Raw genomic sequence first — 27,204 nt, 5'->3', positions numbered from 1 at the left:
GAGTTACTCATATGCATGCAAAACTGAAACTGCAAATCCTCTAAACTTTTAAAAGTCATAAATACATACGTACATGCACTTAAATTCAGAAAATTGAAAATCCACGTCTACATATGTATGTGCCTATGTACTGAAATCTACATAATTGTCGAATGCGGATCTTGCATCGCATCCGAGTATGTCGGCGGAGCACTGGGTAGGCGAATCAACAGAAGATCAATATTCCTAGCACGATATCTTTGACTTGATGAGCACGCCACTGCAGATTCTTCCGACCTGACGCCAGGCCTCCCGGTGGAGAGACGATCCAAGGTGTAAATTCCGTGAGCAACTGCCAAGTGTATGAACCCATTAAGAATTCCATTCGCATGTATCCAGCACAGAGTAATTTTTGATTATTTTAATATCCCCCTAATAAAATTAATTTAACCTACAGCGACGTAAATTTGTAAAGAACTCATATGCTTGTTATCATTCCAATCAGTGCTCTTTCCTCTCTCAAGGGCCAGCATCAGAATAGAACATAATTGGTGAACTAATCCTCCAAAGGTGAATAGCCCAATCTCCTAACAAGTAAATTAATGGCTTATCCGTTTGTCATAATAATTATGCATAAATACTTTTAATTCTTAAGATAATTGTTTTTACCATATTTTTCATATCGCTGGATGAAATCTTCCAAATGAATGCATCACCCACGAGAAAAGTGAAATCTATTATGAGCAAGAAAACAGCGACGACAAAATAAAGGACGGTGTAGGAGGAGGCTCCCTCCCAGAAGAATGGGATCAGTGTGACGATGTTTGCTCCGATAACCTGTAATAAAATTAAAAGTTAACCCACCCATTTGAAATAAACTGGACACGTCAAATTTTAAGCTCACCACTGTCACAAACTTCATTTGTTGCACGGTGTAGGAATCAAAATGCACTTCAAATGTTAATTTCATTTGTAAAATCTAATTACGAATTGGTCAATCAAAACTCGGCGAGATATGAAGAATAATGCACAATACATACATACATATTATTTTGCTCAAAGTATGCAATTTTGTACTTGGGTAAAAATCTCCCACATTAGAAAGTGGATGATAGCATAAACTACTTTAGAATTACTGTATGTAGGGAAATAAATATTTTGCAATGTAGTTGAACCAATGGCTTCGGTTTCTTTGTGGAGTGTAATCAATACCCAACCGATTTTTGAGATATGCTTCGAGACAAATGATTGTCACATAGGCTCAAATTTATTTTCCATGTATCCTCGTTAAATTGGAACCTTCCGTGTCCAGACAAACCCCTCTTGAATGCAAAACTTTTTCACGCAGGCATCATCATGCATATTTTATTCGTATGTATTTCTTTGTACCACGTTTGCCAGCTTATTCAAATATAATTGCAAGACTAATTTGCGTTGTTGATGCTAAATTTTGTGACGCACATTGTGACCGATGGTTGGTCAGACATGATAACCTTGTGTCTTGTAATTAAGGTTTAGCTTTTCACAATAGTTCCATAAAACTAATGACAATATTTCTAATAAATTGACATTGTTTTTAATGCGTTCTTACTTTAAAATACTAAATGATCAAATTGCCAGAACTTGATTGTGTCATGTAATTAATCTCCAAATTAAATAAAAATGCAGCTTTTACTCTATCACATGAATTGCGTAGGTTGGGCTTGCACTGCATCAGCGTACGGTGGGGGTGGACCCACTTGTGCGGACGAAATTGTGTCCGTACGCCCAATTCCGTAGATGACATGGATCGGGCTGCTGGCTGCCAGTTCTTCACAGTCGTCGTTGTCTGACCTCGTTCCTGAGCACCGATACGTTCTAGCAGCAATTATCAGGTACAATATTCCATTCAGTATTCCAATCACCTGAAATTAATTCGTCATAAAGTTAAAGATGCATGGTTAAATTTTAAGCTAGCGGTAATTAGATTCTTCATGCATACGGAAACATATGCTGTTATCGAGTTCTTCATTGTGTTTTGATCATATGAATATGACCCCTCCCACCGGTTGCCCTTCAGAGCGACCATCAAGATGGCACACAGGATATGAGCTAATCCTCCACAGAGGAAGAATCCCAGCTCCTTTACAGTAATAAATACACCATTTTGATATATCCTCCCCCATGTACATACATAAATGTGTCATGATTTTGTGTTAAATACTCACAACGTTGTCCAAATCAGAACAGTATCTTTTCCACCGACACGCCTCCCCCAGGAGCAGAACCAAAGTGAGAGTGAGTGACAGAAGGGTGAACGTGAAAAAGAAAATTGTTGGTGGACCGCTCCAGCAGAATTGGACCAGCGAGACGATAAGTATGCCGAGGATCTGTGAAAATTAATTTTAAACATGAACTGATTGCTTAAAATGAACATAAAATTAATTACATGTCGAATCACTTACCGCTGCTAACAATTTCATTTGTCGAATGGAAAAACATGTTATGTCGATGTCAAAGGTGAACTTCATTCTGTGAAATTGAAAATTTTTGTAATTCTTAAATTTGCCTACGACTTAATCAATCGGTTTAAAAATGCAGACATAAGCGGATGCAGTGGAGGGTATGGATTCCGACTGGCCATCCACTGAAGCTTAGGTGTCGATGGCGTCTCCTTGAAATTGGCGAGAAGGACAAAGTTAAGTTCGCGAAAGTTGCGTGTGCAAGCACTTGTGTATTTGAACATAATCGATATTTCGTAGTTTGAGTAATATCATTTTTTTCTAAATTTACATGACTGATTGCGTATATATGTATGCATGTATCATGATATTTAATGAGAAACTTCCGTGCATACACCAACAAATGTTGGAAATTGGTCAAAATTTGCGAATTTTATGTAACGAAAGAATACAATACTTGTAAGTGTACTATTTTAATCAGTAAAGTGCATTGCAAATCATTAGAACGAGACGTTGCATTTGACGAGCAGAACTAATAGTTCACACAGACTCAATAGCATATCTCATGTCTGATTGTAATTGCGCTTCATCTTTTAACTTTGGCTTAAGATAAACTATTTAAATATGTGTATAATCTACACATATCATACTTAAGAATCCGCTTGCTACCATGTTTATGCACCCACTGTTCGAAATTTGAACTTCTATTTAAATAAGTACATGTGGTTGTGATAACTAAATGATTGTATAAATATGAAATACTCTAAACCCGAAACTTTGTGGAAGGTCATTCAGTGGTGTCGTGCTTTGCCCTTCAAGAAGGTCAAAAGTAGATACTTTTCTATTCTCAAAAAGTTTTAACTTTTATGCAATCGATCGATTTTTTTAGATAGGGAAATTTCACCTTATTGTTTCTGTTCTGATATGAAAGGAGACATACTGCTTGTACATAAGTATCTGAGGATAAATTAGCATGAATTGTAAAAAATTCAGAAACAAAGTAAAAATTTGTCACACTTCAAATGTCTATAAAATAATATGCCAACTTATGAAAAAATTTCAATTTGAAATACATTTATTTAGAAACTATTTGAAACCAACATGCGAAATATGTTAATTACAAACAGTTCCATAATTTAAATTTGAACATAAAATTTCAGAACAAGTATTGTAGCGTTTGAATGATTCAAACTTCAACTAGTCCATAATTCGTCATCCAATCTCTAAATTAGTGGAAAGTCTTCCCTATTGGGCGACTACTTTCCCTTGATCCACTCCTGATACTCGGCCTTGTTCATTTTCACCTGCTTCAAGCTTCCTTCTCTCCACGAATGGAAATGCGATTTCGACCCTTCGCTCGAAACTGGTTTTCTAATCGGTCCGCAGAATGACACGGCTGGAACTGGAGGTCGGTGAAGGATAACCACAATTCCAAATGGTGGTCCACAATGACGCTTCAACAGGCTCATCCCTACTAAAATTCAACCATTGTTAGCTATGTATTTCTTCTTAATTTATATTTTGCAAAAATATGCACCTTTTCAAAGTTGATTTCCAGTATTCTTTATGTAATTAGATTTTATCATTACCAGCTCAACGAAAGAAGACGCTGTGCCGGTCCGTTCCAGCGTCGTCTGCTATTTATTCCCGAAATAAAATTAGAATAATAATAATAACAAATTTAATCCGGTTTGAGAATAGTGTTTTGTTCTCGTATCGCTTTAGCAAAGCCGCAACTACGCATTAAAAATTTGCTTATCAATTCTAAATTAGACGTATGTATATGTAATTAAAGGATGTGATGTAAGCTTACTTATTTACTAGATTTGATTAGTATTTGGATGCTCACATCAAATATCAACTAGTGTCGTTTTTAATTAATTTCAAAGTAAATGCCACGCTTCTAGAAGAATATGTAAATAATTAGCAACTTACACTTCATTTATGATTTACTTGTCACGTACACGGATCGAACCAGAGACCATGCAATCACACACATGGCACGGGTAAAGATCACCGTATAAATTCAGACGAATTAGTTACACACTGGACCGATAATTTTATCCTGGTATAATTAATTATTGCAAATCACACACTTGCATAAAGAGTTAAATAAAATAGTGGATGGGATTCTGAACAAATATTGAGTAAGGATCTAATATGATTTGACATAGAAAAAGACCAATATAAGCAAATTATAGAGCAAATAGGTTGCATTAAAATGGCAATAACTCCATTTACATACATTCAAACCTTGTTTTTTTCAAGGACTGAAAGCAACTGCATATACAAATTTTAAAATGTTAACTAAGAAATGTTACCTTATATGTGAAGCACATTTAAAAATTATTTCTAAAATAGGTTGAACCATCAACATACTAATACTCTTTAATGAGAAGGTATACAGGTTTCTAACGATTTTCTTACATGAGGTTGTTTGTGACTAAACTAAGATGTTCCCAAAAACGGAATTTCGTAGTGAGATAATTGCAGAATTTGTAAAACTTTGGGACCCATATGTAGGTTCATGAAAAATTTCTGGTCTCAGCCCAAGTCACAGCTTGCTGTGACTCATGTCCACAATAGTCCACATAAAACATGTAAGATGTAGATTAAAACATTTAGCATGTATGGCACAAAGGTTAAAAGATGATTTATATTAATTGAAAAACTAAGGCAGAGAGATATGTATCTATGACAAACGTTTACATCCAGATTTTCATGTCAACGGGGACGTGCAGGGCAGAGTGTTGTGAAAAACTATGAAAGACATGCTCAAGCTGATGCTTAATATCCAACTTTATTTCTCGTGCATATTTGCATAGCTGAGGTAGAGAATCTCATCTTCATGTAGGAATGTAGTGAGTATGAATTCTTTGGTGGAGTGACAATCTGGGATGAGAGGTGAAAGTGGAGTTGAAAATAATGGATGGTCCGAGTTGTTGCCAACCTGTTGCTAACGAACTCGGTCTGCGAAATGGACGAGGTAGGCCGACATTTAGCAAGTTTTGAGTGAAAGAAAGCCGAACGGAAGGACAGAACTGGGTCGACATTGGCGAAAGATCTTTGCTGGGAGAAACTCGATAAATTGATAATTTATGCCCACGCATCTCTATAGGATTTTTGCCTCTACATATTTTCGGACGGGAAGGACGCCGTTTTTATCTCTCCTCGTATTTACTCCTCATCACTCGCATCGGCCAACTGGACACATTTTCTGGATTTTTACTTGTTGCATCTCTCAAAGTATAAAAATATATACTTTCGAAAATTCCATTTTTTTAAGAGTGACATAATTGGTAGGATGAAGCTCAGAAAGGTTTGTACCGAACATGTTATATAAAATATATTTTCCTTGCATAATATTGATGTTTCCTTGTGCAGTTTATCCAGTTTGACACGAACCACCACTACCCGAGCACATTCGCAGTGCTATTTCTCATCAATATGTTGTAAGTGTCAAGGTCATTGTAGTTAGTTACCCATTGTACTTTAGTCAGGGACCGCATGTACATAAAGCATCTGCTCCGACGATTTGACCCTATCGATCACATGCCTCTCAAAGTCTCGAATTTGCAGAATAGTAAAATCATCCAGCTAATTAGTTGTCGTACCTTTCAATTTTTATGAAAGTGTACATTCCTGACGCGATGAAGTCATGCAAATGCAACTAATGAATATGTAATCTTTTGCTAGCAACCAAAATCATATTCGTCAACCGACTTGGAAATACCAAACACTCTGGATGACATACACCAACAAGTGTCACCAGGTAAATTTCACTTCTTACTGTATGTTCTACATCATAAAAGCTATGTGAATATCAAAACATTTTTTCTAATGTTACTTTTTTGACAGATTTGAAAATGGGGTACTTCATCATGACCAAAAAGTTTTTTATTTTGGAAGACGGGTGAAAGTCGGGCAAAATCCGGGAAGTTATTTCCGCAACCATTCAAGTGATCATTGCCATCCTAATTTTATGCAGCATGAATATTTATGATTTGATTTGAACGTGAAAGGATTAACAGACTTCGTACATTTTTACTATATTATAAATCACTCAACACATTTACCTGACTTTTTCCACACATTTGGATAAGAAATTATTTGCCCAAATTACCTAAACGTAGACACCCAACATCTACAAGTTAGACTTGCGAAATGAAAAGACTGCGTAATTTGACTAATTCATTTAATGTTAGTTTTTAAGTAATTTCTTTTGGTCATCTGTCAAAAATTATCTAAAATCGTAGCAGTAATAATTGTAGCCCAGTTAAACAAGATCTGTAAACACAATCAGTCGAAAAATTATGTATCTATTACCGCTTGAGATTCATTGAAATGGAATTTCTCATTGTATTGCAAATATGTACATATCTATGCATATGTACATACATAAATTTGTACATATGTCGCTGCAGCCAGGGATTCGATGCGTGTGTATGCAAAGATCTTATTTGTGTAGCTGCTGCTGCACATCAAGCAAAATATTTTAGCTCAATGTTCAGTATAGACAAATTTTGACTAGAGAAATGTAATCTTTTGGTCAGACAAAAATATGTACAAATGTCACAAGTTTGGAAAATACATATCGAGCTTTTTAGGATCTGTATGTGATCGATATCGCAGAGGACCGATGGAAAATCGCGGGCGCTAGGATCCACGATGCAGGGAATTAGCAAATGGTTAAAAGGAGTAATTTTACTGCTTTTACGTGCATCAAATGTAGAGGTGCATGCAGAACTGTGCTAGTGTGATGTGAGTCAGGTCAGTGTAATGTAATCTACTACAAATTGTAGTCTACAATGTACCATGCCTGGAATTTCTTACCCCACCAACCCGCAATGCGGGGAGAACACTTGGAGAAAATACTGATTTTTTTTTCAATAGGGACAGATATTCAACTAAAAATTATTAATAAACCGTAGTAACGTTAGAAGTAGCTCACCCTGTCATAATGATTTGCATATAACTTTCCACCAAAGGTACGGAATAAGTCGACAAAATAGATTACAACTCTCATAGATTCTTGCACCAATAGTGCAATATAAACGGAAAAATATTTTTTTTAAAATCCGGCATTATTTGGCACCACTAATGCAATATTTGCGACCAACGGGATCATTTTGCATTATTGATGCGTATGACATCCAGTTCCCAATTATTTATTGTAAAATTTATATATTTTAGCGCCAATGGTTCAGAATAATCGAACAAATAGAACAGAATTTTGACATAATTTTTGGAGGGGAATAGATGGCCTAATTGTTACGCATTATTTTTAATAACCAATTGCTCGGTACTAACGGTGCTACGTATTCCAAAATTATAGTCCTATCTCGATCTATTCGCTGAATTAACTTGCACCATTTGCATTAACGATTGTTTGATACCAGTAGTCCTGTAAAACTGGAGCAGGGACTTATTAATTAGCATCAATTGATGCAAAAAACTCGTGAACACACAGACAGACAGACGGACACGAGGAATTCAATAGCTCCCGTGCTACGCAGGGTGAGCCAATAATGATAAAATGAACGATGATGTTACTCAAATCAGTCAATTTACATCACATCGACCTTAGCAAGTTAAAATCATACTTTTTACACATGATAATCATAGAAATCAAATAATTAAACAAGTAATTTCAATATTGACCACCTTCAGTGTAGCAAAAAAATTGGAAAAAATTGAATTTTCCCTGTTTTCAGAGAACATTTTGAAAATTAGTGGGGAGAACACTTCCAAATTCATGTAAGAAATTCCAGGCATGCTGAATGTACACTATTAAATCATGAAGCTCAAGCAAATTAGTCTGGATTTTAAGGAGAGACATTTGATCGATATCATAGAGGACTGATAGGAAATCACAGAGAATGGAGACAAAAAAATGATTTCGAGCTATCTAGAATCTCTATGTGACTGATATCGCAGAGGACGGATGGGAACTGACAAGGCGAAGGCAGTCGTGTTCGATAGGATATCGGCATTAATTTACCCATCCGAGATGCATACATATGTTTTCACATGAATAATGGTTGTTGTATCTAATATCATTTTACGTAATTATATCTGGGGACATCAATTTCATTTTCTGGCTTCAAAGAGCCAACAATCGGAATTTCAAATTTCGAACACATCGTTTCAGTTTCTAAGGACAGAGGTGATGGATGGATTGAGGCGCATACCAATACATAAATATGCAGCAGAGGCACAACGCACTACGTGTACTGATATAGACTCTATATTATAGAGTAATAAGATATTAAGAAATGCGAGCATCTCCAGTAATCAAGAGAGTACAAAGCAACACCCCTAAATGGTAAACCTGATAAGACCCTGTTGTTACTCGTTAGTGTTAGAATTTTCAAAAATTTTGAGATTTGAGTCGAATTTTGTTTTGTATGTTACACTATTGTTATTCGTATTGGAAACAAAGCTCTTGCTTGGTGACAGTGTACTTACTACGTGTAATTTCTTATGTTTATTATTAAGATATAATAAATTTACTGTTATCCAATTTTTGTATTTAATTAAATGATGAAGTTCAATAAATTAAAACTAAATAAAGGGTGTTAATAAAGTCCGATCCCATTTTTCCTATAAAAAAGTGAAGGCTAGTATAAAAAAAACTACCCGTGATACTTACAAAAAATGTTCGACATATTTACCTTAGTATTTGGTCTTGTTACCATTTACTTTAACCATGCCCTCAACTCTTTGTTTAAGGCTCTGTGCTAATTTTTCCAATGTGTCTGTGGGAATCGAATTCCATACATCTTGAACTTTTTTTACTAGCTCTTCCCTCGTCCGGGGTTGTGGTTATTTGTATACATTTTCCTTAAGTATGGACCACAGGTTCTCCAGGGGATTCAAATCTGGGCTGTTTCCGGGCCACACCCCCTTGCTCCAGACCGTTGAAACTTGCGTCTTGATGAGACTCAAACTCGCTTTTGCTGTATGGGCTGTAGCACCATCCTGCATGAAAACTATTTTTCTTTCATTCGGAAATATTTCCTTGTTCCCCATGCTATCGAAATAGATAGGTAATATTTTTTCCATATAATACTTTGCATTGACTGTTTGGCCTTTTGGTATGATATGTAGAGGAGTCACGCCACGTGCACAAAATCCACCCGCTACCATAACTTTAAGCCCGAATTTTGGGACTGCTCTTGATGGTACATCCGATTTGTTTTCTGTCCTGTAACGAACATTTTGTTGGTTCAATTTTGGATATAGCTCAATAATAGATTCGTCAGTCCAAAGGATGTGACTGCGCAATTCTTCACCAAGTCTTTTTTCACTCAAATGGCCACTTTTCTGAAGGAGTTCTCCAAATTTCAGACGGTCATCGATATTTTTTTGTGACATGAGAGGTTTTTTGGTTAGTTTGTAAGCTGTGTGACCCCACCTCGTAGATTTCACAAATTTTTGCACGGTCACATAGTTAATTTGCTTCTTCTTCTCTTTATAGCGTTTTGAGTCATTTAACTCCCTTGCACAATTACGTAATGAACTACCGGTTTTCTTGTAAAGTCTGTTTTTAATCATTCTCTTTGTGGTAGGTGACACCTTTCTGGGTCGCCCGGGTCGGGCTCATGTATTAAACTTGTAACAATGACGCCGACGGGGTACAAAATAGATCCCGGGAATTCAGAGATCATCAAATAGTTCAAGGATCGAACAAAGGTGAAACCGCAAACTATAGCAGCCGACCAGTTGATGAATGCACAAAGAGTGACCGAACAACGGGCGACATCTAAATTGAAATGTCCCGACAAGACTTGTGCCGCACGAAATAGTTGCACTGCCCTCTCTTGAGAACGGAGATATTCTTTCGTCGCCACATTTTCATTGTTCCTGCTGCAGGCAAAAATTCAGAAATTAAGATAATTACCTCATAAATAGTCCGTATGTTTACACTTACTGTGCCTCCCTCAACCAGAAATTGATCGTCACTGCATGAGTTACTATAACATATCCCAACATCAAGGTCCCCGTAATTAGTTGAGTCGATGTCATAAAATCCTGCAATGCTCCAAGCAACACGAACCACCACGGAATCTGATCTCTAGTTCCCAAAAAACTTGTCAGGTACAGAGGAGCATCATAATTGACAATGTATCTGGACAATGATAAGAAGATTTCTATCCATAAGAACGGATAGGCCCAATTGTAAAAGAGATTGCTGCCATCGTCCTCCTCATCGAATTGACCTTGACATAACTCCTCTACAAGATGTTTGTTAAACAAAAACATTGCGTTCAAATAGACTCTAATCCTGTCCTGGTAAGCGATAAAAACGATGCTCAAAATTGCGGCGTGTGAGTGCCAAGCAGTTCCTTGCAGACTGGAGAAAGTGGATCGATACCCTTCCTCCCCAGATTTGAATGATTTAAAGGCAATTGAAGTGTGAAAGTAAGTAAGAACGCAAGACAAACAGCAGACGAGAAGTGACCCCAAATTCCATACGCGTTCCCAAAATGTGGAAAACTTTTCGATTACAATTCCATCAAGGGATCTATTTTCAGCCCATCTCCATGGCAACATGAAGCCAATTCGACCTAGCCATATCAAAGCACGGAGTCGCCAGATGCGATGTTTGCTTATAAGATAAGGCTTCTCTACTCCCCAAGTTTTAGCGGAATTTCGCTTAGGTATGCCTTCTTCGAAACTTGACGAAATAGTATCCTCATCATTCAAGTGGGCGATTTGTTGTTGGTCGGAAGGTATTATTTGTATTTTCGAGTCGTCACTTTTGGGAGGTCTCCACACGTCTGACGATATAACCTAAAATTTCAGAAAAAATATGTAAGAATACATACCCTTAATAATGATTGCCTACATAATATTTCAAAATTTGTGTAGTTATAGATTACGAAGTACATTAGAAAATGTTCGGGGTCGGCGTTTTCTAAGAGAACCTGGATTTTGCATTCTTTCGATAAAAGAGCAAAGGGAAATAGTGAAATAGTATCCGTCATGGTTGAGAAAAGTCTCGAATTTGCGAAAATGTAACGTTGTTATTTTTGTAAGAGGCCAGTGTATGTGCATACATACACTACTACAATTTATTACTTTGGTATGCACTTTCACACTTCGATTGCCTTTAAATGATTTAAATCTGGAGAGAAAGGGTATCGATCCACTTTCTCAAGTCTGCAAGGAACTGCTTGGCACTCACACGCTGAAATTTTGTAGCAATAGGACCTGTAAATATTTTAATATTTTATGCAGCAATGAAGTCAGATTGTCTTTGCTACGTGGAGGTGTTTAAAACCTTGCACCGTAAAAACATGCAATTAAGCAAGGGAAATTATTCCTACAACGAATGCTATCCAGTTGACGAAGTAATGATTTAGTTACTCGAGGGTACAAGTCGCTTTTTGATTTTCATTCAAGTATGGCTTTGGTGAATGAGCGATAATTTTTTTTGTTCCGACATGTAGTTCCGACATGACAGTTTTCCGACATTAGGGACATACTGTCCTCGTACTCGGCTCTGTCACCTCATTTGCATATTTTAACACATTCGTGAGAGTCATAGAGTTTACTCAACATGGAAAGCCCGTATCGCTGAAAATGGGCTATTGAGATTTATGCAAATGAGATGACACGCCTAAATGCGAGGATAGTACATACGTGGTTAACTCAAGTTATGTACATCAAATGCATAAATCAGACATGTAAATTATCACTTCCTCGCTCTCGATTACTTCTGACAATACTCACTGTGTCAGTAACCATTGTCTAACCGTGTTTCGCTAATTCCAATCAAAGCTAAAAATAATCAAATAAATACATCATCACTTAATTTTAGCAAGGTTTGTCTCATGATATTCAACAATTGTATGGGAGAAGGACACACGTTGCTCGCATGTATGCACATGTCTATAAATTACCAACTATGCTGACGCTAACATTATCTATCAATTAGGGATTTAAGATTTATGAGACCTAAATAAATATCCGGCCACTGTGCACATTACATGTTCAGCATACATTAATCACATTCAAAAATGTGTATATGTAAGTACATATTTAAATGTATTTATTAAATTACATACCTGGCATTAAATTACAATTTGCACAAGAGTTTAGCTTATTACAACTTTTGATTTGTCAAACATGTAATTTGCAACTGGGCGTTCAACATCACCTTTCATTCAACGATAGTCTTTAGGGATAGTTCTATGGATAGGTGAGTTTATTATCGATTTTTATATGCATTAGACTTATTATGCTGCAACTGAACATTTTTTTATTGTAATTAGTATTTGATTCTTAGCAGAATATGTTCATTACTAACTGTACCAATTTCACCCCTTTCAAAACTAGTTATTCCTTTACAAAGAATTTAATACATTATACATAACTAACCAATTTTCCTGCATGCAAGTGATTAAAGATTTATTTAAAGACTTACATCAATATACCTAAATACATATATGCAATTACTTAGCATAAATATGTATGTAGATGGTTTGAACAAATAATCAAACAGTTCTTATTAACAATTTAATGCAGAGCAAGTTTTAGAAGCAGAATCAAAATGTGTTAACGGTGGACTTATAAATTTATAAAATTACGATGCTGCATGGTACAAATGTATCAGCAAGTCTTATGTCTAGGCTGTAGTTATAATTGGCGTATAAAAGTGGAAATTAGGAAATCTATGCTAAATTACATAAAATTATAGCATTCTCACTTTCTAAAATTTCTCACTCAATAATTGTGCGCATAATTCCTCAATTTCTCAGCTGGACTCCGCATTCTCAACCTTTCCATGCGTTCCACAAGCAACTCACGCTCTTCCTCCGCGTAAGCATCCTCCAAGTACAGGACGACTGCCCCCATTGCCGAGGAGGGCCCTCGTCCTCCTCCGTCTTTGGAGAAAGTCTCCACGAGCTTCTTGACGAAAAGTTTGAATTCCTCCTTGGAGAAATTTGCCTTAATTCCATCAGTCAACCCCTTCATCGCAATTTTACTGGCGGAAATCTTCATTTCAGTTGACCTTGACCTTAAACCAGGGGTTCTCACCACACAGACGGCGTCCAGAATTGATTTTTCAATCTTGAAACTCTTCAGCATCTCTTCCAAGAAAACATGTTGCCCTTCAAGTTCCAAATTGGCTACTGGAAAATTAGCCATATCTTCGTCGTCCCCATGGTTCTTGACGATTAAGAAGAGACAGAGGCAAAAGCAGGCGGATGATGGGCTAATATCCCGAGGACCGGTTAGCTTGTGAAGAATTATGGCCCCGAAGATCAAACTCCTGAAGGAAAAAAATACCGAAGGGGTTTACGTAAGTTTTATAATATGAAAGCATTGCAAATTTGTATATTTAGAAATTGACAAACGTTATTATTATATATTAAAACCAATATTTCAAGCAAATTCTATTTACAAATTTAACTAAAATATGCGCACGTTGATATTTACTTTTGTAAAAGATGATCAGTTTACAATAATCCACAGAAAATATGAGACTAAAACTGACATACGCACCTGTACGAGAAGAGACAGCCTTTTCTTCCAGGGAGTGAATTTGTGCAATTATTTGAATTAAAAGTTGCAGAAGAGCCCTTGAGAACTTTATGATGTTGAGAGAATCCCACAATCACGACGCCTGGGAGGGTTTCCAAGTCGCCAAAAATTTTGCTGTAGGCCTGGCGATGAAGGGTGTCGGTGCCTTTGACGTCCTTTGGTGTCTTTAGGTCCGCTCGGCTGGTTGTCAGAATGTAGCCAGATTTCACCCGGCGCCCCTTCGAGTCTTGCAAAACTTTGTCCCCATTTGCGTGCAAGATACAGATTCCGATGAAATCGTCATTGGATTTTGCCATCACGGGCCCCTTCATGTCCACCCCACAGGAAATATGGAGCGACTTGATGGTGGAGAGGATGTCCTGTTGAAGGGATTGGTTGGGGGGCTGCTCGTTCTGAAAGGAGCCAGCCAGGTCGTAAAAGAATCCTGATGAGTGCGCCATTTCGAAATAAATTTACTTGAAACGATGCCAATTTAGTCCAGGCAGGAGGATGGCTAAATGAAACTAAAAGGCAAACTGTGATTATCTATGAATCATCATTCTTAATCCTTCTTGGGATCGTTATCTTAGACAGTATCCATTGGCATTACATTATTTAAACCACGAGAGACACATTATTTTCTTGGTAGTAGGACTTGGTAGAAACCCATCCATACTCTAGTTTAAGATCCGACGTATATATTTAAGGAATATGGAAAATGTATTTTTTGCTTACATGCATGTGTGTATGTATGTACATGCATACATACATACCTATGTACGCATGTATATAAGCACACATATATTAATAAACCAAAGTAATCGGATCCTGATAGATGCAAAGTCCACTGTTATGAATCTGACTGGAATCATTACAATTATTGTGTGGTTGGAAAGATCTAAGGTTTGCAAATATGCTTACCCTGTGTTGCAAATATTTATGCTCCTTGACATGTACATAGATAGATAACACGAAAGTGAGACCATAATGTGGATATCTATTCAGACGTCCGTTGAGCCCCAATACGACGTAATACAGGAAATATCATTCCACATCTTACTAAGGATCAAGTTACGTCTCCTGCAATTTTAATTTTTTCTTACCATTAAGTCTCAGCTCGAATTTCTTAAACTAAATTTTTCTTAAATCCGATCCATACAGACCAAAAACAGTACAGTATAAGCAATGTAATTATTATTCCTAAGCAAATCTTACAAATTTTCAAGGGAAGGCATTTGTTATTTGTTACAGGGTTAAAGATTTGTGAAGCTGTATATTCGTACATAAGGTTTAAGGAGCTACTCATTTAGATAAAGCCATGATCAATCCTTCTCTCACCAAAATTCTGATCCTAATGATGAATTTAGTTTAATTTAGATTTCGAATAAAATCGAGTGAATAAGAAATTACACCGATAAAAATCCATCCAGTTGATTAATTAAAAGCATGCTTGTAAATAATTATGAAATAAATTTTTGCTATTTATATTTTTAATGTTTATATTTGTTCCTGAAAATTAGTGCAGAATAGCACCCGAAAGTTAGAACAAATAAAGTCCAAACCTCTCACTCGAATTTCCACTAAATACTCCTTGTATACATAAATAAATAAATTTTTATTGCTTGTCATGAAAACATAGATAGTTTTATTTTATTAATTTTATTAACTTTTCCCAAATAAGGGTCACCCCATTTCTGAATCCACTATCCATAGCCCAAAAAATTATAGGGTTCGCAGTGAATTGTATCATCAATAAAACACCAAAAATAGCATATAAAACATAATTATAGTCACATCCTCCTCCTCCTGACAACACACCCTCAACCGCAAAATAAACGCTAACCGGTATCCAACAAACACCAAATGTAACGATAACAATTAAAATAATAAACACAGATTTTAACTGCTTTCTTTTAATAATATTATTTTCAGTTCCGTGGAAACTTAATTTATAAATTGCTAACAGTGAGAACACTAACCCCATAGCTAACGGAAATATTACCATCATAATCAAGGTAAAAAATGGTACATGTTTTGTTGCTTTGACTGGAGTAGATACTAATCTACACATTTGACTAAAAAATGTATTTTCTTCAGGGGTTGGTCCAAAAATATTAAAATCTTGAAACAAAGTTGAAAAAGCTATGGAAAGGATCCAAATTAATACAATAGAAATAATTACACTTTTCCCGACTTTTCTTCCAGGTTGATTTTGCATGGGATAAGCGATGGCTTTATAGCGATGAAATGCAATCAAAGCCATCGTGTACGTGGAAACAAAAGCGGAAATGTGATTTATTAAAAAGTTTAAAATTTGTGAAGAATCGATAAAAATTGAAAATAACGAGGTCAACAAAAATATCAAGTCACTCACGGAAATTGAAATATATAGAAGTTTTGGGGTGGTTAATTTCTTTGTTAAAAATATACGTATTGCAATTATGTTGGTTGCTATAGAAAATAGTAATACGATAAATATTGTTGATAAGGAAATTATGAGGGTTATTGTTTCAAACAATGTGAATTCCAAGGGGCGGGTGTATAATGTTGAAGAGTTGGTGGATGAGGTCGTCGTTTCTGAAGAACAAAATTTTAATTAGCAAATCCAATCGTTATAAATATTTATGCGTGCGTACCCATTCGTTGAGATAGCCATACACAAAATCCGGCCTAATTTCTATGAATGTGTACAACTTGTGAGTAAATCAGCGCAGCGTAAGGTCAGTAAGTATTTCCATTCGGATAATTTTATATATTTTTAAATTAAAAATATTTACATTTCCATTATTGCTACGGAAAATAACAGAATCAATTGCAATCTCCAGGCTGCGTATGCTAATTAACAAACCGCAAGATAGTAAGTGGACTAGTTTTTATGCACAATGACGTGTGTAGAATACTTGTTCTCGTACAATGGAACTGTAGGATACATGTAAAATCTGCAAGTGCAAATGTACTTTAATACGTAAACTCTGATGTTACTATTTTACATTCTTTACAGTAGTTTCTAGTTGTAAAGTTATAAGAAATGTATTAAACTATCCAAACCACCTTTTCAAATATTATCAATGATGATGACCATACAAAATTTCTTGGAACCATTCCACTACAGCATCATCTTCAGAAACCGGATACCAAACAGAGACGCTTACGTACATTCGATTTTACGGATCAAAATTTTATTTCATATATCACACCCCAAAAACTGTAAACTAGTAAGTGTAAAAATATATGGAAATACATAGCGTCTCTTTCCAGTGCAGACGATGCACGTAATTATGTATATTCCTTCAATTATTTATTCACAAGTTTGGCTGACAATTTGACCTGCACGTTTATTAAGCAAAAGTTCACCACAATACGTCTTAATTCATAAATACAAAGTCCAATCCTGATAATAATACCTGTCCAGCTTTTCATTAGCAAACTTGCACTCATGATTCTATAAGGGATTAAGTATGTTTTGCATTTTTATAACATACTTACAACCTGATGCATTGAATATGCACATACACATAGATCTCAAGTTAGTCTTCAAAAAGATACTCGTATATTTCAACAATTGTGAATTGACTCCTGTAACTTGGGAATATTTAAAAACCTCATATCGGCATTTTTGTTGTCTTGAATGTGTTATCTTTATTGGAGAATTTTAACTCATTAGTATAGACATATACAATTAAATGGGTTTGTTTGCGTGCATGCATATACATACATGTAATATGTATAACAAGTTGACACTTATCTCCTTAGTGGCCACTCTGATTTCATATTCTATTAATAAGAAACAAAGTGATTCACTGTATTGCCTGAAGAATACGAGTGTTAGATATACATATGTAAATACATATCTCATGGAATTATTTATGTACTGCGTTGACGCCCACTTTAGATCAAATGGTAGACTGTTATCACTGTGATGCATACACTCTCCACAAAAAATATGTAGATTTCAAATCTGGTACAGACAAAAGGGTTCCAGGAAATGGGTTAACCTTTGGACGAACCTTTAGAACATTACATCAGTTCACCTCTGGCCAAAGTACAAAGCTTACAATTTCATTTTTTTACTGTTTAAAATGCACACAAAATTCTCTAAGACTATAAATTATAAATAAAAAACTATTAAGAAGCCATATAACCTTAAATCTAAATGTTTGCATAATAAGTAAAATAATTTCACCAATTTAATAAGTTTAAATCATTAAATTATGGCTTCGTTAACCGATTTGATATTTGGAAATGAATTAGTAAGTTTGTTTCTCTTTAAATTTATTACAATCTGTATCACCTAATCTTTGTAAAATCATTCTGAACTTTTAGATATTGACCAACATATTATCATTTATGGATTTTAAAACAATGAAAATTATCCGTCGAGTGAACAGCGACTGGAAACGGCTCATTAATAGACGATTTATCGACAGAGTTATTGTAAAGAAATGCTAAATATTTTATTTCTTTCTAAAAATGTTGTATTTTCATTTAAACAGACTTAACGATTATGCACCAAATATTTGCAGATTCCACTCCGGATTTCGCATCAGCCTCTCCTCAGGAGTGGCCCAATAACAGTTTACATTGGATCTAAGCCATTCTGCAGCTTCGGCGTAAATTGCACCGATCGGGAAATTGGGATCTTGATTGGAAATCGACTAACATCTTACAAGAATTTTTACATTCAAGTGTTCCCATCCCTCATGAAAAACTTTGAGGTGGCGTACAAAGGTACTGTCAACTGTGTTGTATAGTTTTATGCATGAATAATGACTAACTTTGTGTTATTTGTAGTCGTGGATAAATTATTGGCACACTTGTGGAGGCCTTCCGTGCAAGTGGGACATAACTTGAATCTGGATAAACTCAAATATCAGGGAACAGACCGGAAGAAGTTGATGATTTCTGTTATCAAAAAATTAAATACATTTCAACCCCTGGAAGCTTAACTGTGATGCATACTACTGTTCTTGACATCCATCAGAAGCTCAATTACATTAAGCTGATTCACCAGTTATTAGATATTCATGAAAAATTTAGACCTTGCAAAAACATTGCAAATTTTGTAAAATTAGTTTACAAGTGTTATATGATTTACAAGTTTTGCATACATTAATGAATTTTCCTTTGGTAATACATACATGGTGCTTTCAACAATTCTATTTTATTCGAGTTTATGTAATACTGATTTAAATTTTGATTCCACTATTAATTTCCTCCATATGAAATTCAGTTGCTCAAAAGGTAAATACTTATTCATGGTGCGATTCCCTTTTTAGTGGTGGGGGCAAGACCCAGAGTGAACTTGAGGTTGAGATAAGGTTCAACACAGCACGGGTAGAATTTTTCCTCTCGGATGGCTTCATTCTTGGTTACTTTGTATCGCTGGCCTTGGAAGTAGGAAATATCCGCTTTGTTCTCCTGCGTTCAGCAATGCACACATAAATATAAGAATCATCTTTGAATGCACAATTCTAAATTAATAAAATTTTCCCAACCTTCTCAAAGAACTCCAACCCCATCGTCAGACCGTCAAATGTCCACGAGCCGAAATTCACGACACACTCTTGCTCTGCGGTGGCGTCCTTGGTGAAATTGCAGTAGCTGGTGAGTTTGCAGGGAGGAACCCACAAGACCTTTCCGTTGGGGTAGAGGATCGCGTTGGTAGGAGTGCATTGCATGGCCGGGCTGGTGGTAAAAATCATGCATATAATAATTAATATACCACAATTACCTAGGCAGCCCTTATCCACAGTTATATTTAACACATACCCATTAAAGAGGGTAGTATCCGGCAGCCATAACTGGTCCGGTGTAATTCTCATGTTTTGCAGACCCCCATAGTCTGCCGGGTCCCATGTCAGTCGATTATCAGTCCAACTAATTTTCAACCAGACGTCAGAGTTAAGCAAGTCTTTTTCTCTGTCCTGTAAACAAATACATTCAAAATAATTATGAAATTATTAATAATGCTAGATCACAAACCTGGTCCACGGTGACCAAGTTCAATCCGAACTGGACGGTTGACTTGTCTGGATAGTTTCTTTTGTTGTATTTGGCAAAGAGATTCTCCAGCAAGCGGTCACGGTCAGTGGAGATAGTTGAATCGGAGGAGTCAATTTTTTCCGTCTCTTGTCCGAGAACGGCTGAAAATTATAGAGTGCATTTTAAAATATTTTGCAAACTTTCAAATTCCCATGAAACCTACCAGCAACGACGACGAGTAGTAGTACAAATTGTCTCATTTTGATTCTTATCGTAAGTCGACGTCGTGATTTGGACTTCTGTGACAATGTGATCCATGTTGCGCTGGACTCGAGATTTTATAGTGGGAACTGCTTACGTAGCATTTATTAAAGTATATTGTCTTAATTGATCCATCCTCATAGGTCAGATATAACATTCTCATAGTTGAACAAATCTGCATCCAACTAAAATAAACCAATGTCAATTGATATATAAACAAAAATGCAATGCAACTTTAATAAGGATTTGCGCACAGTACAATAATATAAATTGTCCTTGCGTCACACGCGACAAATTTTAATAATCTTTAATGGTAATTTTAAATTAAAGTATGATGAAGTGTGCGCTTATTGAGACCAACTGATATGAAGTGATCTTCTAAATTAGACTCGTTTTAAAACATGTAAATGTTGAAGTCGCATTTAGAAGGTGCACAAGTTCAAATCATCATTTCCTTTCGTATAAATCCTTCTACATATGACGCAAACAATAAGTTAAAATAGATTGGAACATAAATCTCGTTAGTTCATATGTATATTTATAAATGCGATATATTTATGTATCAACTATCAATTGGTCTAGGCATGTGGTGTATGGAATTTCCGAACACTAACATTTTACAGCAATTTCCAAAGTCATTTTAGCATAGGCAACATAATTTACAAGCACAAACCAGCGCCGGGAGAAAGTACCCGTATTGTAAATTGTTCACTTTTAATCCTGCCTTGAATGACGCTGAATACGTGCATTTGCAGAGATTTCTCGTGAACGATACTCAGAGATTTCTCGTGAACGATACTCAGCTCGCTTTAGGTGGCGAGCGATGAAGTGGGGAGCAGTTTTAGGCATTGACCTGTTCACGTCAAGTTCGGATCCAAAATGTTGCACGAGAGAAATTCGACGCGGATGAAAAACACACCAAACGGCTTCCGTCTCATTCAGTGCAATCTCAAACGCGAAATATTTTCTTATCTACCAAGTGATAATCTTATCAATCAATAATTTGGCCTCCTGTTTAGTTACATATCTATTTACATTTAAAATGAATAGACCTAATGTACGTTCTTATGCATTATTCACAAAATATTGCAAATGTAATTGGTGAGATACATACTGTCAATTTTTTGCAAACTTTTCGTCAGCCTGCATGCGAGTTTCTCCTACATAATAATAATCTATGAAACTTTGCTTGAATAATTCTTGACTTTATTTGGCGTTTTTCAAAATTAGTCAATGAAAACCTTTCTGTTTTCTCTTGAGTGCTGCTGCAATGCTTTGATATAGTTTGTCTCAATTCAATTTTGGCCAATTCACGCTACAATTTTCCTCAACTTTTAAAATATATTTTACCTGCGCTGCAATTTTCATCAGTATCAGTTAAACATTATCATTAACTACATGCATTAACTATTGTAACGGATATGCATAAATATGTATGCAGTTAAAGCTTATCGTCAGTTATTGTCAAACTATCCTTCAATCTGATTATGGTATTTTGAAGATGTACTCACCATACGTATGTATGTATGGCATACCCATGGGGTTTTTATCAATATTTTCTTAGTAGTCAGGTAAAGCGACTGCAAAATTAATCAGATTTTTATCAACGGTCGAACATCGCTAACATTTAAAAAATTCATCTCAATAAATTGAAAGACAAAATAATTATTTGTCTCTATGTACGTGAGATTCGGATGTTCGTAGTCCCTGAATATAAAAATGTTACACTCAACATAAGAGAAATACTCTGACTTACAATCGTGTACATAGTTTCCGTCGCACAAATTTAATGATTTCGATAAATTACAGCTCTATTAACATAAATATGTATGGTAATCCTGTCTGACAAGTGTACTTATGTTTGGTTATCCATAAATTCATTTAAAGTTAATTGTTTAACAACATGTTGGCAATTTACATAAATAGTTTTGGCAATATACTTATTGAATTACAGATATATCTAGTACGCTGCTGACTAAACAAACAAGTTAATTAAATACTCTAATTACCACCTCAAAAATTAGAGTAATTTTTTTAAATACATAATTTGTTGTAATAAAGTCATGTTCAAATTTTACTCAATTACTGGACCCATATAAAAGCCTACCACGAATCTCACTCTACCAACAGTATTAACAATCGCATCAAGCTATACTCAAGCTTCATCATGAAACTCTTAGTAATCCTAAATAGTAAATAATCTTGAAAACCACCCCCACTAATTTTTCCCAACTATTGATTTTCAGTTCTTGACACTCTTCCTCGTCCTGGCCTTCGCCACCTTCGCCGTCATGGCCGACGACTTCCAGGATCCAGAACAACTTCTCAACAACGCTGAGGGAGCTGGGGCCAACAGACCATTCAACCTGCAGGGTGCCAGTGGCCAGAGGAGGGCCCATGGAATTTACTTCAACGGATAGATTATTCAACTAGATTCTCTCGTGATTTTCCGAATTGGTGTATCTGAATAAAAATTGATTTCTTTTGAGCAGCATTAAAAAACTGTGGTTTTACTTAAAATAGAAATAGATTCATGGGCAGCAGGTTGAAGATGAAGGAAAAAATTTAGCATATCACATGATAAATAATTGTCCAATGTTCCAAACTTTGCTGAATAAATTTCTCCCAGGACAGGCGAAAGCACAGGAAAAATGAGGAAATTTCAAAAATTATATAAATGTTGTATGGTAGGATTTTAATTTAAAAATTAAGTAATTCAATCTGGTGTTTCTCTTGATTTTAAGCATTTTGGACGATCGATATATCGTTGATAAGCCTTGTCCCATTTAGTATTCATTGTCGGTGGTATGAGACAAGTTAGCTGTGCATAAAAACGTGGTTATGCAATAGTTTGTTAATACTTCAATTTCAAGCTCCGCGTGAGATTCCCAGTTTTTTTAACTGGGAATTTATTTTTGTGTGAAAAGAAAATTAATAAGAAAATTAGCAACCACAGCAGCGCAAATAATTTTCATGTTTCCATCCGACAAAATTATTTCATACCAAGAATATTTTCCAAATCTACAATATTTGGAAATTGACAGATTTTGGAGAACCTTCCGATCGACCTTCCGATTAATTTTAGGAATATGTTGCTCATACATTTCTTACGGAATATTTACATGCGTAAAGATAAGACAGATGGAATTCAATGCAAACAAGGAAGGAATGCAAGTTGGGGGAAGATATTTGTAGACAAATTTCAGCATGCCTTTCCCAATGCAAGTCTAATTCTGATGGAAAAATTGGTTGCATGGATAGGTCATGAGAGTAATTTAATTTAAGCATTGATAATTAGTGCATATTTTAAGAGAATTAATTTTTGTCGATAGCAAATAAAAGAAGCATGTAATTCAATAAGTACGTTATTTATTTGCAAAATAGTGAAAAATGGAAGCTATGAAATTCTGACCGTCTTGAATTTAGTTCAGACGACAAGATGAGACACGGTCAGACTTGCCAAATCTTGAATGTTTCCTGTGGCAATAAGAAGTGCGTAGGTGGGAATGGGAGCAACTGAGCAAGCAGCCACCAACCAACAATCCAGCCAGCATTTTTGAGCCCACAGTTATTTTATTCGATTGAATGAACTGAGAATTGATAATTGTTTTATCGGTCTCGGTGTGAATAAGTCACCCTAATCTTACTACATACTTTCATCACTTGAAACTTTGTCAAAATGCTGGTGAAGCATTTGCGGAAGGAATTTTACGAACTTCTCTTCGGAAAGGTGAGTAAATCAGCCGGTCACAAGAATAACAACAAAAAACCAAACGTTTTTATCGAACAAATCCAGACACAATTGATGATTGCAAATGCTGGTTATGACATTTTGGTATTATCAATACTTTTGTAGAGAGTCCTCATCATTGCCAATTCCGACATTGATTCCGTCTGTACTGTCAAAATATTTACGGAATTGCTGAAAATTGATGGAATATCGTTCTCCTTGTGTCCTGTGGATGGAATTACTGACATGAAACAGGCATATTCTGATTATTGTGAGACGGTAAGTTCATCTTAATACTGTTTAATCGTGAGCATGCCGACTTGTGAATTATTTTGACACATCTAATGCATTTCAAGGTGAATGTCTTTGTCCTCATCAACTGCGGCATTTCTCTGGATATTCGAGATTTCTTTGACAACCTGAACAATAAACTCGTCTTCGTTTTGGATTGTCATCGCCCAGTGCATGTCAACAACTTTTATGATGAAACCAATCAGGTAAGCATAGAAAGAGGGTGGTTTGACCTTGTTGACTAACGGTATAATTATGACCGATTATTTTGTCACTGTTTGCATTGTAGATTCGCATCCTGTCGCTGGACGGTAATTTTGACGAAGTGCCTAATTTTGATGATCTGTTTTGGTCGGGTGAGGTATGTGAATTTCTATTTTTATGAAGAATTGTAGTTTTTTTCTGTAGACACACAGTTTAGATATTTTGTCTCAAATATATAGGCCCTCGACTCCGATGATGATGGTAACGACGATGATTCTGATATCTTGGATAATGGCGAAAGCGACGATGAAGATGGAAGTCGTGGAAGAAATCCAAAGCGTCGTCGCAATGAACATGACAAAGAGCGAAGGCAGATGATATGGAAGCAGAAGAGGAACGAATTGTTGTTTAAATACACACAATTTGGCTACTATGCTCCCCCGGTAATTTTATACATTTAAATTTCCATAATCATAATATTTATATTACAGTCCTTATGAAATTATGTAATGTACATTTTAAATTTAGTCATCCCTGGTTGCACTCGAGCTGTCGTGGGCAATTTCTCGAGGCGATATTCAATACGTGTGGTGGACCACGGTTGCCTTAACCGATGCCTTTCTTCTGGAGAAACTTCCACGATCTGAGTACGTGCAGAAATCTACCGAACTTAGTTTGCACATTGCACGAGAAGCAAGTTCAACGGAGACACCGAGGGATTGTCTGAAAGTCAACTTCGAAAAAGAGTAAGATTATTATGCATATTATGAAATACTACTGGTTATTTGTTGTGCCGTGTTATTTTATTAAATGCAAACATCTTGATCTTTAGCTTGTGCTTCTTACTGTATCGCCACTGGAATTTGTACGATAGTATCAAAATGACGCCACACTCGGCGTGTATGTTAAAGTCATGGGGTATGAAAGGAGAAGGAAGGTTTCACGAGATGTTGGGAGAGTTGGGGTGAGTACCATAAGCATAAAAACATTGATTACTTTTCACCAGATAATACATCCACTATAATTTTTTAATCAGACTTCCACAACTTGAGTGCCATCAAAAGTATACATCAATGGACGTTCGACTGCGGAAAAAGGTCAAGAATGTATTCAATGAACCAGTTCTCCGAGAAAAGTACAATTTCCAAGACGTTACTGTGGGCACGTTCATCTCAGAGATTGGTTTTCGACCAGCGCTCAGTGCATTTGATTGTCAGCTGGCATGTCTTTCCTTGTTGGAAAATCCAGTGTTGTATGGGAGTGGAAATGTGGTGGACAATTTTTTGGATTCACTGGCAGCCTTGTCAAAGTATGACGATGGCATTTTTTATTTAAGAACTTTCGTCAACCTTAATTTTTAATTTTTAATAGGAAGAAGTTTGATACGCTGGATCGTGGTATTGGATTGGCTAAAACGCAAATGACTGCAATGTACAACCAAGTTAAGGAATTTCTCAGCATGAACCTGATCTTACCTCGGGGTGGATTTTTATATGTTCAAATGCCAGAGGTTTGTGGGTTCTCAATCAATGCTGAGTAAATTATTTTTCTGGTTAGGCGACTAAAATTCACAATTTCCAGGGATCGCCAAACGTGTGCTACTTTCGAAACACTAGTTCCCTTCTTTTTCTCGCCCAGTTTACCCAGCGTGCTGCTGTTGCCAGTGCAAGAAATAGACGCTGGTCGACATTACCACTTGTACTGTGTGTGCCACATTTTGGAGGATATTGGACATTCGTGGGGATAAAACCTTTGAGTTTGGAGTTGCCAAAAAAGTAGGAATAGCTATTTTTACCATTTTTATTCTTATTTACAATTATTCAAATCAAATTGGTAACTGGAGTTTTTATTTAAATATCTAGTCTATTCGGAAAGTTGTTTGAAACGTTGGCCAAGAAAATGGCGACCGGCGCAGTTCTCATGGATTTTGTGGACCCACATTTCGTGCTAGTACATGGAGAACACAAGGACAAATTCGTCCAATTGTTGGAAGCTTGCATGGTTTGAGAAGATGATCACAAAAAGTAAAGCATTGACCAAATTCGTATTGTACTTTGGCTTTCATGTTGATGTGTGTATTTATTTATTGTTAGACAATTACATTACTTGATTGCTAATTAATTCTTTAATATTAATTACTAAAGAGCATTTACAAGGAATAAAACCTTCTTTAAATTATGACGAGTTTTGTGTTAGAGTTTTGTCCAACAGTACGAAAGCATATACTTAAGTTTTAACGTGAGTTTAAATGCTACTCATGACTTCCTAAGTTTATTTACATGTGCACATTACTCTATTGTTCGTTTTATGCATTTTAATATCCAATAATCTCAATGTCATGCTGGTTTAGCACAAGGTTTACAAATATTTTTCAGCCCAACGTACACTAAATTTATAATGGGGAATACATCTTCCAGAATTGTCACATATTATTTCATCATTATTAGTTTACATTTCTCGTTGTGCATTTGCTTAAGGGCAATCAGCAATGGTGGACAGGGGCTGGGCAATCTTCATTTTAACAACACTTCGCATCGTAGTCGTGAAGAATCAAGTTATCATGATCGTTATCGTCTTAAAAGAGAGACTGAGTCAAATGCGGTCGAAATATTTACATACAGTGGAGGACCAATTGTCTTTGATAAGGTAAAACAAATACCCTTAAGAGTTAAAGCCTCGATAGTAGGATGCCATTTTTTTTTATTAAAGTTAAACTATGAAAACCTGGACGGAACACCTCCATCGGACTGGTTACGAGAAATTGTCAGATTTCATAACATTTTG

General features: G+C 35.9%; 7 protein-coding genes and 2 long non-coding RNA genes across 10 annotated transcripts; 3 read left to right on the top strand and 6 right to left on the bottom strand.

Moving 5' to 3' along the window:
• Positions 1-111: 111 nt before the first annotated feature.
• LOC118433823 lies at positions 112-1,199 on the bottom strand. Its single transcript, XM_035846125.1, has 3 exons — positions 884-1,199; positions 649-816; positions 112-566 (listed from the first exon to the last, which is right to left on the bottom strand). Exons 1-3 carry the CDS (start codon positions 947-949, stop codon positions 426-428), a joined length of 375 nt encoding a protein of 124 aa, XP_035702018.1. The 5' UTR covers positions 950-1,199; the 3' UTR covers positions 112-425.
• Positions 1,200-1,302: 103 nt separating this feature from the next.
• On the bottom strand, positions 1,303-2,748 carry LOC118433557. Its single transcript, XM_035845559.1, has 5 exons — positions 2,562-2,748; positions 2,424-2,490; positions 2,187-2,348; positions 1,961-2,101; positions 1,303-1,883 (listed from the first exon to the last, which is right to left on the bottom strand). Exons 1-5 carry the CDS (start codon positions 2,702-2,704, stop codon positions 1,659-1,661), a joined length of 738 nt encoding a protein of 245 aa, XP_035701452.1. The 5' UTR covers positions 2,705-2,748; the 3' UTR covers positions 1,303-1,658.
• A 729-nt stretch (positions 2,749-3,477) lies between these two features.
• Positions 3,478-4,374, bottom strand: LOC110842036. 2 transcript variants are annotated; one of them, XR_004836729.1, is made up of 3 exons: positions 4,356-4,374; positions 3,958-4,057; positions 3,478-3,894 (listed from the first exon to the last, which is right to left on the bottom strand). It is a non-coding gene; the product is annotated as an uncharacterized LOC110842036 (long non-coding RNA). The 2 variants fall into 2 exon arrangements; XR_002547280.2 differs by lacking the exon at positions 4,356-4,374 and having other exon boundaries at positions 3,958-4,076.
• A 1,016-nt stretch (positions 4,375-5,390) lies between these two features.
• LOC118434089 lies at positions 5,391-7,490 on the top strand. Its single transcript, XR_004833765.1, has 4 exons — positions 5,391-5,739; positions 5,805-5,872; positions 6,117-6,192; positions 6,279-7,490. It is a non-coding gene; the product is annotated as an uncharacterized LOC118434089 (long non-coding RNA).
• Positions 7,491-13,151: 5,661 nt separating this feature from the next.
• Positions 13,152-15,572, bottom strand: LOC118436513. The gene is made up of 2 exons (XM_035854797.1): positions 13,935-15,572; positions 13,152-13,701 (listed from the first exon to the last, which is right to left on the bottom strand). Exons 1-2 carry the CDS (start codon positions 14,411-14,413, stop codon positions 13,152-13,154), a joined length of 1,029 nt encoding a protein of 342 aa, XP_035710690.1. The 5' UTR covers positions 14,414-15,572.
• Positions 15,573-15,592: 20 nt separating this feature from the next.
• LOC118437255 (bombesin receptor subtype-3-like) lies at positions 15,593-17,749 on the bottom strand. The gene is made up of 3 exons (XM_035856168.1): positions 17,004-17,749; positions 16,589-16,891; positions 15,593-16,529 (listed from the first exon to the last, which is right to left on the bottom strand). Exons 2-3 carry the CDS (start codon positions 16,590-16,592, stop codon positions 15,598-15,600), a joined length of 936 nt encoding a protein of 311 aa, XP_035712061.1. The 5' UTR covers positions 16,593-16,891; positions 17,004-17,749; the 3' UTR covers positions 15,593-15,597.
• Positions 17,750-17,987: 238 nt separating this feature from the next.
• On the top strand, positions 17,988-19,103 carry LOC110842029. The gene is made up of 4 exons (XM_022087730.2): positions 17,988-18,202; positions 18,276-18,386; positions 18,476-18,680; positions 18,744-19,103. The coding sequence occupies exons 1-4, from the start codon at positions 18,164-18,166 to the stop codon at positions 18,896-18,898; spliced, it is 510 nt and encodes a 169-aa protein (XP_021943422.1). The 5' UTR covers positions 17,988-18,163; the 3' UTR covers positions 18,899-19,103.
• On the bottom strand, positions 19,092-20,285 carry LOC110842027 (acetylcholine receptor subunit alpha-like 1). The gene is made up of 5 exons (XM_022087729.2): positions 20,158-20,285; positions 19,935-20,095; positions 19,722-19,876; positions 19,448-19,637; positions 19,092-19,370 (listed from the first exon to the last, which is right to left on the bottom strand). Exons 1-5 carry the CDS (start codon positions 20,192-20,194, stop codon positions 19,206-19,208), a joined length of 708 nt encoding a protein of 235 aa, XP_021943421.1. The 5' UTR covers positions 20,195-20,285; the 3' UTR covers positions 19,092-19,205.
• A 1,985-nt stretch (positions 20,286-22,270) lies between these two features.
• On the top strand, positions 22,271-26,570 carry LOC110863292 (cell division control protein 45 homolog). The gene is made up of 12 exons (XM_035846569.1): positions 22,271-22,374; positions 22,442-23,925; positions 24,052-24,204; positions 24,282-24,422; positions 24,506-24,577; positions 24,660-24,863; positions 24,949-25,166; positions 25,253-25,384; positions 25,457-25,729; positions 25,792-25,930; positions 26,002-26,195; positions 26,283-26,570. Exons 2-12 carry the CDS (start codon positions 23,875-23,877, stop codon positions 26,425-26,427), a joined length of 1,722 nt encoding a protein of 573 aa, XP_035702462.1. The 5' UTR covers positions 22,271-22,374; positions 22,442-23,874; the 3' UTR covers positions 26,428-26,570.
• Positions 26,571-27,204: the final 634 nt, after the last annotated feature.

Source organism: Folsomia candida, unplaced genomic scaffold, assembly GCF_002217175.1.
Source record: "Folsomia candida strain VU population unplaced genomic scaffold, ASM221717v1 Fcan01_Sc001, whole genome shotgun sequence".
Lineage (NCBI taxonomy): Eukaryota > Metazoa > Arthropoda > Collembola > Entomobryomorpha > Isotomidae > Folsomia > Folsomia candida.
This window is presented reverse-complemented; position numbering and strand designations above follow the sequence as displayed.

What these genes read in the sequence shown, in the direction of transcription:
- LOC110863292 (XM_035846569.1), top strand. Translation starts at nt 23,875, where the DNA reads ATGCTGGTGAAGCATTTGCGGAAGGAATTTTACGAACTTCTCTTCGGA. An exon ending in GAGATGTTGGGAGAGTTGGG is followed by an intron (nt 25,385 to 25,456) that starts GTGAGTACCATA and finishes TTTTTTAATCAG; the next exon opens with ACTTCCACAACTTGAGTGCC. An exon ending in TCACTGGCAGCCTTGTCAAA is followed by an intron (nt 25,730 to 25,791) that starts GTATGACGATGG and finishes AATTTTTAATAG; the next exon opens with GAAGAAGTTTGATACGCTGG.
- LOC110842029 (XM_022087730.2), top strand. Translation starts at nt 18,164, where the DNA reads ATGGCTTCGTTAACCGATTTGATATTTGGAAATGAATTA. An exon ending in GATTTATCGACAGAGTTATT is followed by an intron (nt 18,387 to 18,475) that starts GTAAAGAAATGC and finishes AAATATTTGCAG; the next exon opens with ATTCCACTCCGGATTTCGCA. An exon ending in CTTTGAGGTGGCGTACAAAG is followed by an intron (nt 18,681 to 18,743) that starts GTACTGTCAACT and finishes TGTTATTTGTAG; the next exon opens with TCGTGGATAAATTATTGGCA.
- LOC110842027 (XM_022087729.2), bottom strand. Translation starts at nt 20,194, where the DNA reads ATGAGACAATTTGTACTACTACTCGTCGTCGTTGCTG. An exon ending in ACTTGGTCACCGTGGACCAG is followed by an intron (nt 19,877 to 19,934) that starts GTTTGTGATCTA and finishes ATTTGTTTACAG; the next exon opens with GACAGAGAAAAAGACTTGCT. An exon ending in GATACTACCCTCTTTAATGG is followed by an intron (nt 19,638 to 19,721) that starts GTATGTGTTAAA and finishes TTTTACCACCAG; the next exon opens with CCCGGCCATGCAATGCACTC.
- LOC118436513 (XM_035854797.1), bottom strand. Translation starts at nt 14,413, where the DNA reads ATGGCGCACTCATCAGGATTCTTTTACGACCTGGCTGGCTCCTTTCAG. An exon ending in GGCTGTCTCTTCTCGTACAG is followed by an intron (nt 13,702 to 13,934) that starts GTGCGTATGTCA and finishes TTTTTCCTTCAG; the next exon opens with GAGTTTGATCTTCGGGGCCA.
- LOC118433823 (XM_035846125.1), bottom strand. Translation starts at nt 949, where the DNA reads ATGAAATTAACATTTGAAGTGCATTTTGATTCCTACACCGTGCAACAA. An exon ending in AAATGAAGTTTGTGACAGTG is followed by an intron (nt 817 to 883) that starts GTGAGCTTAAAA and finishes ATTTTATTACAG; the next exon opens with GTTATCGGAGCAAACATCGT. An exon ending in CCAGCGATATGAAAAATATG is followed by an intron (nt 567 to 648) that starts GTAAAAACAATT and finishes TTTACTTGTTAG; the next exon opens with GAGATTGGGCTATTCACCTT.
- LOC118433557 (XM_035845559.1), bottom strand. Translation starts at nt 2,704, where the DNA reads ATGTTCAAATACACAAGTGCTTGCACACGCAACTTTCGCGAACTTAAC. An exon ending in AAATGAAATTGTTAGCAGCG is followed by an intron (nt 2,349 to 2,423) that starts GTAAGTGATTCG and finishes TAATTTTCACAG; the next exon opens with ATCCTCGGCATACTTATCGT. An exon ending in GTTCTGATTTGGACAACGTT is followed by an intron (nt 2,102 to 2,186) that starts GTGAGTATTTAA and finishes ATTACTGTAAAG; the next exon opens with GAGCTGGGATTCTTCCTCTG.